Below are 12,513 nucleotides of genomic sequence, written 5' to 3'. Positions count from 1 at the left end.
AAGCACAGGCAATATCCTTTCTCTCTCCTGCAGCAAAGGAGACAGGAATGCATCTTTTCAGTAGAGGGAGTGCACAAGTGATGTGGTAACTCATTCATCAGGGAGGGGGGGCTCTGTTTCTCCCTCTTCACCTGTCCTCACTAATACATGGAGCCCCACCTGACTCAGATGCTGAAAAATGTATTTCAAGAAGTCATCATCACTCTCGTGAGTCATGGGAGAAGGGGAGGAAATTACTCCAGGGGGGATGATTCAACTAAGGGGAGAGCTGAGACAGAAGAAAACACAGGCAGGAGCGTGGAAGCAGAACAATGTGGAAGAAATTCAGAAGATTTAATTTTTCCTCCTTCCAGCAACTTCCTCATTTTCAGATTTTGTTGTCAGTGTCACCAGTCCAAGGTGTCAAGAATTTACATGCATGCTGGATGTAAAAGACTGCTCCATCCAGTGACTGTGCTCTGAAGGAATCCTCTTGAAAGAACTAATTCAGGTCAACACATCCTTGTTTCCACTACAATAAAACAGCACTAAGAGCTCATTATCTAACCACTACAGTGCACCAACAGTCCTGCCCAAAAACCCAACCAAAAGGAAGGCAAATTGCAAGACAAACAAGGTTATTTGTACCAGAGGCACAGTCCTACCCTTGACACAGCACCAGAAGATGCACAAACTCTGTAAGTCTGTGTGAGGCAGAGCAAAGGGTAAGAAAAGATGAAATGGCTTCAAGTTGTGCCAGGGGAGGTTTAGACTGGAGATTGGGAAGAACTTCACTGAGAGGGTTGTTAACTGGAATGGGCTGCCCAGGGAGGTGATGGAATCTCCACCCCTAGAGGTATTTGAAAGCCATGTAGCTGAGGCGCTGAGGTTTAGCGATGGGCTTGGCAGTGTGAGGGCAGTGGTTGGACTTGATGAACTTACAGGTCTTTTTCCAACCAAAACAATTCTATGATTCTATGAAAAAACAGAGCAACTCATCAGCTGAAATTGAAATGGCACAGTGGAAACCAGCCAGCACAGCCTTGCTGAGTAACTCAGTGTAATCACCCTGCTCATCCCACAGGAGCCACACACGTCCCAGGTGTGTTTCAAGTTTGCAACCAGCTTCTGTCACCTGTATCTTCCTCCAGCATCTCTAGGTAGTACACAGCTCTGGAACCTTAATAGATGATACATCTCAAGCATGCACACAAACTATACAAACACAAGGATGCAAGCTCATGTTAAGGAAATGACTGGTCACCCAGGTCTTCAGTTGCACAAACTCAAATGCAGTGGTGACAATGCCCACCCACCATTTAGTTCCACTTCCACTCCTTCCATTCAAGCTTAGTGAATGGTTTAAGCCATTCACTTAGTGTGAGTCCCAAGTAGGACTAATCTTTACCTCCCAAAGTCCAGAACTGAACACAAACAATCTCCACTCAAATCTCTACAGTCACCATCTTTGTCAGTTACTGGGAACAACCCCATACTATTCTGACACTCAGGCCCTACCAGGTCTTGAGACTTCCCTGGCCTATGTGGGTGTCTGTCAATTCCTTCTGTATACCTTCTCTGAGCTTCTTCTTACCCAGCCATGAAGACAAGCCACTTCCAAACTCTCATTGCCTTAGTTAGATCTCAATTATTGCAACACCCTTTCTTTCACCATGGCACATTTTCCCATTTCCCTGCCTACCAGGCTCAAGGGTGATCAAGTCTTTATGTCTACAGTCGCTATGCAGACATGCTACCTGCTCAAGTTTTCCCCCTTGTCTATTACCCTGCAGAAGCCCTGCCAGTTAACCAAGCTGCCATACCACCAGATGTCCATTGCACAACTTCATGCTGCTCACTACAACTGGGTATTTGAGAGGATGCTACAGCTCCTGGGAGCGAAGCTCCCACACCCCCCTACAGTGGAGAGGCTATCTCCATCTCTCCAGGAAGGTAATTACTTCTCTCTTTACTAGAGACTAGGTAGCAGAGAAGGCTGTGGCAGAGCACAGTCCTGCTGCTGCCTCTCTGTAGCCACTGCAAGGTTTTACTGAGCAGGCACCCTGAACAGGTCACCTTGCTCCACTACAGATAAAATGAATTCATTTTAAAAGGAGTGCTACAGTATAGGATGATAGATTGGAAATGTACACAGGCACCCATGAGGGCAACCCAAACACACAGTCAATCACAGGATTCAAGCACCAGGAACCTGCACAAACATTTCACTGCATCCTCTCCTAAACAGGAACAAAACCTTACTTGTCTGAAACACTTCCATGAGCTTCTGCAGGGACACCACCCTGCCTTTACTCCCCCTCGCAACATCTCCTGCCAAATGACTGGGTCAAATTTGCTGCCAGGCTTTTGCTGTCACTGGTACTCTGTGGCAGCACCTTTGGGTATTCACATGATGGTGGGAGAAGATGAAAAGCAAGAAAGTACCAAGAGGAGATCCTCACACGATATGTCCTCGCCTCACATCTGACATCCTCCATATGAATCCATACAACTGCAGGATGCAGATCCCAGAAAAGGCCACACAAGCACAGAAACTACTTTGAAGCTGAAACCATGCTATGGCAGCATCAACCCTCTTCTTTCAACTGAGAATATCAGACAAAGGAGTAGCACACAGGCCCATCACCTTACCTTTAAAGCACGGACTTTCTTGGCCAAGAGGCTCTCGATGTCCCCTGCAACCTTCTCCACCAATTTCCTGGGCACGTTCTCCTTGACTTCAAATAGGTTTCTATTCTCATTGTAGATCTAAGAAGGGAAACAAGAGAAAGAAAGACAGTCAATTTTAGAGAGAAGAACAGCAGTCTTCTCACAGAAAAGCCGATCCTCTAACACTGAAGAATTTCAGCAATGTGGATTAGGTGACAATATCCTCCTTGGAAATGAGAGGAACAAGGGGAAGAAAGGCTTTGCAACCAGAAAAAGAATAAAATGCATTTGACCTGCTGCCCACCCCATTGGCTTTATAGCTGCCTGCCCTCATGCTTGCAGGCTATGAGCAACTCCCCTCTTGTTCAAAAGCCGAGGTGCTCATCACACTGCCTGTCACATACTCTGCCTCTGTGGAGCTAAACCAGCAGCACAGGCAGAGCCACCACATGTCTTCACGGGCTTCACCCCTAAAGCCCCCTGTCCATTCAACTTGCCCCTTTCTCAAGGCCATTGGATGGGTTTTGCACGTGCGAGAGCAACTGCCTGCCTGCTCCCAGCTCCCTGTGTTAGATGTGGAGTCTGTGGCACAGGTGCAGGCAGGGCAGCCCTTGGCAGTTGGTACCAGCAATGGGAGCAAAGAGAAGTAGGACAAAACTTCATCTCTAAGCAAGTCATAGTAAAGCACCATCTTTAGGAAATCAGGATTTCTGCAACCAATCCAGAACCTGGCCAGGCTGTGGCAGGGAGAGGCACAGATGTGTACTGGGATTATCCTGAAAGCCTGATGCAATTACCTGGATTTGAATGTTTGCACCCAAACCACGCAGCTGTGGGCCTGCCCTTCCAAGCCACATCACAACACTGCAAAGCACAGGGCTACCCCAAGAAAAAGGCTGTGGGCATCAGCACTGCCCCAACAAGAAGAGCTCAGTCACACCAGAAGACTGTAACCACGAACCCCTCAGATAATTCTCTCACTTAACTCAGCCTGTCTGCAAACTCAGGTGCCACCAACTCAGGGTAAGAGAGAAGTGCTTCTCACAAGACCCTGAGGTCAGAAAGAAAAATCCTCATGCTCAATCTTTTCTTAAGATACATGAAGAAAACCACATATTAACAGGACTGTGCTTCCCTCTCAATCCTCACACTGCTTACAAATGCCTACCATCCCAGTCATAAAGACATCCAGCAGCAAAAAAGCCTCCAAAGAGAGCTGGACATTCCCAAGGAGGTAGCTGACTGCATGTCTAACTGTGATTTCTGTGCTAAGCATGTCTGGCACCTACCTGAGCTGCATGATTCTTGGGAGCTGAATCATTGCCTCCCACAGAACAAAACCCCTTCTTTGCTGGAGCTTCATTAGAGGTGAAATACTCTGCCTGTAACTGCCAGGTTCTTGCAGATCTGACCATTACAACAAAAGAAGACACCAGGTGGTGCAGAAGCCATTTCTCCCCAAACATCTGCCTTTCTCTGCCCTGGGCCTCAGAGCAGCATCCAAACACAAGCAGTAAACAACCAGCTTCCATAAGACAAGCAAGCACCTCAGAAACATTTTGCCCGGTGCTGGCAGCACACAGATAGAACTGGGGAGAGGCTTGGCTAGAGACAGGATGATACCACAACTGTTTCCCTTAATGGAGCCAGTAAAAATGAAGGTATGGTCAGACAGGCACCCAGAATCTGGACAGCAGCACATCACACAGCTCAAATATGGGATGAGACCCTCCTGATATGTTGGGAAAGTACTTACTCCACCATTTTTCTTTTCCAGATGTTAATGAGCTGGAGCAAGAGGTGATTTTGCTCACAGAAAGGCAGCTGGCAATGAATTCAAGAAACAGAGCAGAGATCTCCCCACACCACAGCTTCCCCTTTTGTGGTTTCTGAGGCTGAAGTCACAGGAGTACACTCAGAGACTAAGCAAAACGCTGCTCTTTGGGCTTTGCATGGTCTCTCCAGACCTATGGGGTTAATTGTCAGGCTCCAACTTTGCTTTCTGCACTTCTTGATGGAGTCCCTGCTCTGCCTGAGCTCCTTTCTTCTTCCATGCCACAAGGAAATTCCTGCCAGCATGCCTCTCCTGGCAGCTTTGTGTTCACATACACCACTACTCCAAGCACCTGTGCTGTTTTCCCAAAAAAAGCCCCAAGGGATTCAGGTAACCAGCCCTGGCTGCCAGGATGGTATCCCACCCTTCCTCTGTCAGTGGGGTGGCACACAAAAGGCTCAGACCTGCTCATTTCTGGAGGAAACTGCATTTTTGTGAACTTTCTTGGTGAGTGACCTAGCTCCAGACCTGCCAGTCTTCAAGAAAAAGTAGCTCCAAGCACTAAATTTTCAGCCAATCTGATTCCAAAGGCTTCACCCAAACTATTTTGGTCCCCAAACCACTCATACTTCACATCTATTCAGCAACTCCTGTCTTCTTACTGGTGACTGTTACGTGAGCACAATGACTGCAAAGTAAGAGAACACCTTTTAGAGGCACACTCAGACTCCAGCAGAAATGATTTCCAGGTGTTCTTCACATCAGAGCTCCATCACACCCCAAGCTTCAGACTGAAAAGCACGTATTGCCAATGGCAAAGCATGCCATGCTAGACAGAAACACCCCACATCTGCACAGAAAGAGTTAAAGCAACACTCTCATACTCTTCTTTTTCCCTTTGGTAAGTAACAGTATAACAAAATAATGTGTTTGGAAGACTTGGGCTACCTCCATCTGAGCAGCAGCAATTAGGAAAGCAAAGAGGAGCAATCTTCAAGGAGAAAGCTTTGGGTAAGGAGGGCACCCTGACATTAGTATTTTCCTATTATGAAACAGAAAATTGGCTCATATTGGTTACAGACAGAAATGGTGTCTGTCCACAGGGGAGGAAAAAACAGAGCAAGAAACCAGGAGATGTTCCTCCAGCCCTTTCTGCAGCTGCAGAGCTCTGCAGCCGTCTTGGCTGAACAGTTCATCAGCATTAATTAGAACAACCCAACATGAATTAACAGTGACCATACGTGCACAAGAACATACCAGACAGGCAGGGGAATGAATGGTAGTGCTCCAGGCAGCTGAGATAGCTTCACTCTCCACTGCAGCACTTTGCTTTGGGTTGTTCAGAATTTGACCAGGTTTTACTTATCTAAGGTGACATTTCCCATATTGGGTTCTTCCTCGAGCTGAATCGAAGGGACGATTTTCTGGCCAAAGATGTCCCAAACGTTTCTCAGCAATGACAAACGTTGTTCATTTTATCCAGATTAAAAAGCCATTCTCATTGAAATTCTCCTGTGAGCTCATGCTCTGGGACTTGGGGTTGAAACCTTTAACAGCAGTGACCTCAGAGTCAAGAAACCACTGCTCCTCATTGCTTGTAGGTACACTCACACCCACCCAGCGCCAGCACCCTCGGGGACAAGGGGAGTGTGGGCTGCATGCTCCTGCTAGACTCGAGTTTTACTTTACAATCTCTTTGTGAACACATCCCATCGAGGTGGCAGTGCACAAACACAAGGATGAAGCCCAGTCCTAATGCCCTGCAGTAGCCCTGCTCAATGTGGCTGACATTCTTGAAGTTACTGGACAGGAGAGGGGCTGCACAGTGTCCCTGAATTACCTATGGATGTATTAGCCCTCAGGCAGCACACAGCAGGAAACTGTATTCACAGGACTGGGATCAAGACCAAATTATAAACTGCTAATGTCAATAAAAAGTCTGGGAAGGGCTGAAGCTGGATACAGTAGCCAGAAGGTGCGGGCATGGCACCAAGCAGAGTCCAGCAGTGGATGCTGAGAGTGAAGTAGTAAGTGGCAAGACTGGGGGAAACATAAACAGAGGCTAAAGTAAGTGCTGAGCTGAAATAAAAAAGAAAAGAAAATATAATGGTGGCAGGTTGGGGAGAGAAATCAAACAGCTCAACCTGCAGCATGAAAAACTTAATCCCAAGGAATTCTAAACATAGTGCAATTATAAACAGCTGAGAAGATGACCTAAACAAGCACAGAAGTGCTAAGTAGCCTTACTAAAAAGCAGAGCTGGTAACACAACCAATTGTCAACCCACATTCACAGCTGCAACTATATAACCAAAGAGGCACATCTGATATTGCCTCAGAACATCGATTCTCTGAATTCACTTGTTTGCCTTGATCCTAATGCACAACAAATGATACTCAGCTCTGCTATTTATTCCTTCTGTGCCTATATATCCAGGGAGCTGTCAGGGTTCAGAGAAACCATTTGCCAGTTCCCAATTCCCCGTGAGCACACCCAGCACTATGAAGCAGGCAGCCCCAGAAGGAACAGAAAAGGGTGCAGAGACACTCCCATGAGTGCAGAAATCGCTACTTGACGAGCAGCAGCAGAGGACTCAGCATCTTCCCATGGGTCAAGGTACCAGATGATAAAACATAAAGGAAAATAACAGACTGGGGGAGCTCCCTGTACAGCACCATTAGCCTTTGGGCACCACTAGAAAGACAAAATGATCTCATCAGCCTCAGCTTTGCCATTTCTTCTGGGTGCCTGCCCTGCCCTGCACAGCAGCAGGGCCAGCCTCCAGCCTACCTGCCCAAGGCAAAATGTGCAACACTGATGGGGGAGCTAGGAAGGTGATATATGACCCAAACCAGATCTCATCTTCCCTTTTCCCCCAGCTCCATTTCATATCATCCAAGAAGATGGCTTTCCCCAAAACTGAGCTAACGGCAGGGGCAGCACTGTTGTGCTGGCACAGCATCATCTCCGTGCCAAGATTCCTTCTCCATATCACTAAAAAACAACCACCACAAACCAAAAGCCAGACCCCAGCAGCTCTCAGCCTCACTGGGCCCACAGAGGCTGTAGCCACAGCTCAAACTCCAGATGGAGCTTGCTCAGGTCCAAGCCAGGAGAGGCTGTGGCATTCCAGTTCCCTCTGCAAAGGCATCTGGTCTGGATAACAGTCATCTTCCAGAAATTATCTTTTCTTTTTATTCCTTGTATGAATCCAATACACCTGGTTTGGACAGCTGCAATCCAAATAGCAGAGTTTAATCACAGTGCAAACCTGGCATGTTTGCAAAGAGCAAAGTACTACACACTGCAACAGAGCAGGCTGCCTGCCTGCTCCCAGAGCGTTGCACCTCAAAGGAGAGCTGCTCCTGGGGAGGTAAGCCAAAGACCAAACTCTACTCCTCCAGCCAGGACCTGAGATACACCTGAGATAACCCCTCATACCCCAGAGTGAGACTGTGCCATGTCATGCCCTAAAAAGGCCACACACCAGGAAAAAAAGGTTTTTCCCTACTTGGCATTATTCTATGGAGCAGGAAGGGCCTCTGTTCAGGGGAATACTTTGAACTCCCTCAGCCAGGCCTGTGCTGACCAGCTCTGTACCATGACCCAGGTCTCTGCAATGGGAATTAGTTGATACAACAAATAGTGCAGCAGAACACCTACTCTTAGAGGCATCGCTTGCTCAGGTGCTAGTTAGGGCTTCTCCTGAAGCTTCAGGATCTCTTGGTCTCCGCCAGACAAGCAGTAGTCTGGCCAGTTGTGAGTTTCATCTCATCTATAGTGGGGTCCTACCATTCCCCTATAGCTCAGGATATCACCAAAGAGCAACAAGGGGAACCCTTGAGAAGACCTGCTTGTGCCTCAGACGCACAGAGCATCTTTGAATGAAGAGGGAACCTAGAGAAGAGTTACCCAGTAATATAAATGACTGGCAAGAGCACTGTGAGATGGTCCAGGCCAAGCAAGGAACACTGTGGCTAGGTGGCAGGGAGGAAAAGTAGTGCAAAACTCCAGAGAACCTGCTGGAAGATGGAGACTGCTCAGGGCCACGGGCAGAGAGGGGAGACAGCACGATTTCCATCTCACCCTTGTCTCAGCTGCACCTACTGTTGTTAAATTTCATCGTCTGGTGCTTATAGTTCTTGCAATGATGGTAATCATCGTGGTGTCTATATTACATTAGGAGGATGTCAGCCTCGGCACAGCGTCAGGGATAATCAAGCAGGCAGTGATAAGAATGATACCGACCTCGCTGACAGCCCGCCAGGACAAGCGGTGCTGCCTCTACCACGTTACACAGAGCAGATCACACAGCACTGCAGGGATGAGGGGGATGGGGACTGGCAGAGGGCATGAGGACAGCCTTCTGGCAAAGCAGGCGTTGGCCACGAAGGTGCTAGATCCCTGACAAGGAGCCAGGAAAGGGGAAGGCAGGGGGAAGTGGCAGCAGGTGAGCAGTGGTGCTGCAGTCCAGTGAGGGCTTTGCAAATCTACTCCATGCCAGCTCCCAGAGCTGGTACCACACACACCACCGGCCCTGAGGACACAGCTCTGAGCCCAGACATCCGTCTAGCTGTCCCCTCAGGAGCAGAGCTGGGAGCAGGTCCCACAGAGTCTGACCTGCCCCTGACTGCAGCCTCCCCTTGACCTCAGTGAGAGCTGCTGCTCCTGCAGCCTGCACACACGCTCAAGCGTGTGCAGGAGGCAAACAGCTTGACCTTTCATAACTGCATCTCCTTCTCTCCTTGGGCAGTGTCACTTCCCTGCCACACTCCTTTCTTTCACCTACCTAATAAAAGGCAAGCACCCTTCACAGCTCTCCTGCAGAAGCAGGACAGGGAAACGTGAAGTTTAGCTGCTCCTCAGAGATGGTCAGCTATAATTGAAACAAACAAACCGTAGAACTAAGGTCTCCTTCCTTTACTGAAGAGCCTGCTAAAAGGCAGAGGTACCACAGAGGATATGGGGGACAAGAAGAAGGCAGCCCACTCCACGAAGGATGGAGAGGTAGAGCTGCTCCAGTGCTACCCATCTTGCACCAATGTTTCCCATCCTGAGGCACTGTCACTGGCTGGGGCTTCTGCTTGCTCAACCCAGGATCACAAGCCTCTGTGGCTGAGACTTCAGGCCTGCCAGCTCTTAAGCAGACCTAAGACTGCTACACATAATTTACCAACTAGACAGAGCTAAAGGGCCATGCACGGTTAGCTTGGATTATAGAAAACCTCTCCTGGCCTGGAAAGCTGCTTTTACTCTTCAGCAACCAAAACCCTTGTACAGGGAGCTCTCAGAGCAGGAGACCTGCCTGGATGTCTGTAGAGACTGCATCTTCTGCAAGGTAATTCAGTACCTCAAACTCAGTCTTCTCTTTCCTGATAAAAAATAAACCACCACACAGCTGAAAATGTAAGGTCTCAAACAGGCACTGCTCTGCACTTTCACAGCTGCCTGGATGGCGTGGGTCTTGTTGCCCACCAGAGCCTGCTATGCTCAGGTAAGAGAGGAGAGAACAGCTACAGCATCTTGGACAAACACTCAAATACATTCTGAGATCATCTATTCTCTAAAATGATACACCTGTATAATAAAACAGAAACAAAACCAAACCCCCAAGCTCATCCTTGACTCTGGCTGCTCTCTTGGTTATACAGGACAAAACAACAAAAGCTTTAGTGATGAAAACACAGTATTTTTAAGAGGTAGGCTCAGCTGATTTCTTCCAGATTATATGCAGAAAAGATTAACCAGTTTGACTAAGTCATGTCTATATAGAACAGCTCTACTTCAGATCAGCATCATTAAAATTGCTCCTAGAACACTCTAGGAGATAGTGCACCTAGAATACCCAGGTGCATCCTAGGAGAGATGTTATCACAGATGGAGATGTACCACTCTGCTGTACTTCAGCTTGTTACTATTTTTATCAGAACCAGTGTCTCCACACCACGGGTCACAATGGGCACACTCCATTGTCCCTAAGAGAATGAAATGATGTTCTACCAAAGCAAGGAATAGGTCAGATCAAAAGCTACATTGATACAGCAGTGCAAATCCTCCCATGTGAAGCTCTTCCAGAAATACATGCTTGATTTATATTGGTTCAGTAGAACTCAATTTCCCACTGGGTTACCTATAAGCAAGGATTTGTAACCTGGTCCAGGGGAACCTGCTTTAGCTGGGGATTGGACTAGATGATCTGTAGAGGTCCCTTCCAACTCTTACCATTCAGTGATTAAAAGCAATTTTAGAATGGATAGTCAGTTCAATCAAAAGAGGTAAAAGTGCTCTCTGAGGCAGACAGGCACATGCTCCACTGATGCACCATGTGGGACCCACCAGGACAAGTGCAAGGGTGAGGAGGAAGAGGACACAGAGAAGGGTGAGGAGGAAGAGGACACAGAGAAGGGTTCAAAGGAAGAGAATGGAGCAGGAAATGGAGGGAGGGAAGGTCTGGGCTGGGACTGATGGCTTCAAAGGGCACGTGGGTGAGATGAACTGGAGAAGGTGATGCAAATAGTTGAGCAAAAATAAAGCAAGAAACTTCTGCGCTTCTCAGATGACCCCTGAGACTCTGTGGCTGCAGCTCTGCCTTTCCCTCAGTTGCTGGACTGTTTAAAGCTTTATTTCCCTTTACTGTGCTGCTTCTTTCCCAAGGTCAAATCTTCAGGACACTGAAATTACAAAAGCTAATCCAGACACAAAAGATCTCACCAGACTCAGTTTCCCCAGCAAGCCAGAAGGAGGAAGGCACTACCACTGCTATGAGAGAAGCTGGGAAGCATTTCACCAGCCTCTTTGCCAAAGCGTGGGGAGAGCAGCGGGGCCCAGAGCTGCTCCTCATTCCCTGCAAGGGCACCCCAAGCACACATGGCTCCCTCCCTCACTCCCCAGCCAGCGATGCAAGGCTCTTGGATCTTCAGACTTGGCTTTAAACAAATAACCAGGCCTCTTTCCCAAAACAGCTTTAGCTTCTGTGCCAGAAAAGCTGCTGCTTCTTGTAAGAAGGGCTGTGAAAAAAGGCTGTGCTGTGCAACACCACAGCTCCCAGACATATTTTGCAGTCTTTCCTTCAAATGACACAAGAAAAAGAGTAACAATTACCTTGCACTGCCTTTTGTTCTTATTGATGGCTACCATTGGCCACATTCAGCCCTTGGCTGCTGTGATGCAAATTCAGGATAACTCCACTGACATGGAATTAAACTAAATCCCTTACTAGAGCTAAAGCAATTGAAATCTAGGCCAGCATAAGTCAGCACTGTCAACAGTCACCTCTACAGTTTTCTGCAGAGTAATGATCTATTTTAAAGAAATTGAACTTTTAGAAATAGCAACTTTGCAATTCTCTTGATTTACCTTCTGATGTAGGTTTTGGGGCTTTCTCTCATCTCCAAGGATTCATGTTTACAAGCTATTCTCCCTTAATCTCTAGCTCTTCAAGCACAGTAATATAAATGCATAGGCTCATTGGAAGCAAGGCTGGAAGAGACTCACTTGTCCAACATCCATCTCTCTGTCTCAAGCAGGATCGACCTCACCTGTGCTATTCAAAAGCCCTGGTCTTGCCCACTGGTGGCAGAGAGCCCAGGCTTCCCTGGCTGATGTCCTCCAGTGCTTTCCTAGCCTGTCTGCTAGAAAGTCATTTCTTACATCTAATACAAAGTCCTCTCTGTTGTGGCACAGGCTCATCAAGCTTCTCCTTGTCCCCACAGGATATTGTTGGCAGCTTTCTTCCACACATTTCCCGACTCCTCCTTTCTCCTATCAGTGCTTCCTGCTCCCTGAGCCAGTGAGGCACAGAAACTGAGACTTCAACAAAAATACACCACATATCTGGAGATTTTAGTATAGAGGTGACCCTCTGCAAAGTTCAATCAACTGAGGTTTTAGCATTTAGTCCTATCTCCAAAGTCCCACCAGCAAGATTCAAGCAGCAGCATCAAACCCTCCAGCTGAGAAACAAAACCCAGGTTTTAGCTTTCAGTACAGTCTTAGAGGGGCACAGGGCAAGACAGATATGCACCCACAGAGATCTCACAGATCCAGCATCTCAATGGAGAAACTCTACTATAAGATTCAGAAACCTCTGC

The 12,513-nt window shown here is 47.7% G+C and overlaps 1 protein-coding gene across 1 annotated transcript in view; it reads right to left on the bottom strand.

Moving 5' to 3' along the window:
* Positions 1–12,513, bottom strand: part of CACNA2D2 (calcium voltage-gated channel auxiliary subunit alpha2delta 2) — a 222,718-nt gene that overhangs the window by 132,244 nt on the left and 77,961 nt on the right. Inside the window, exon 3 of the mRNA XM_062008214.1 lies at positions 2,632–2,748. Coding sequence (XP_061864198.1) covers positions 2,632–2,748 — 117 coding nt within the window. The remainder of the gene's footprint in view (positions 1–2,631; positions 2,749–12,513) is intronic.

The sequence above is a fragment of the Colius striatus genome, chromosome 15 (genome assembly GCF_028858725.1).
Source record: "Colius striatus isolate bColStr4 chromosome 15, bColStr4.1.hap1, whole genome shotgun sequence".
NCBI lineage: Eukaryota > Metazoa > Chordata > Aves > Coliiformes > Coliidae > Colius > Colius striatus.
Note: the sequence above shows the minus strand (reverse complement) of the source record. Positions and strands in the feature narration are given on the sequence as shown.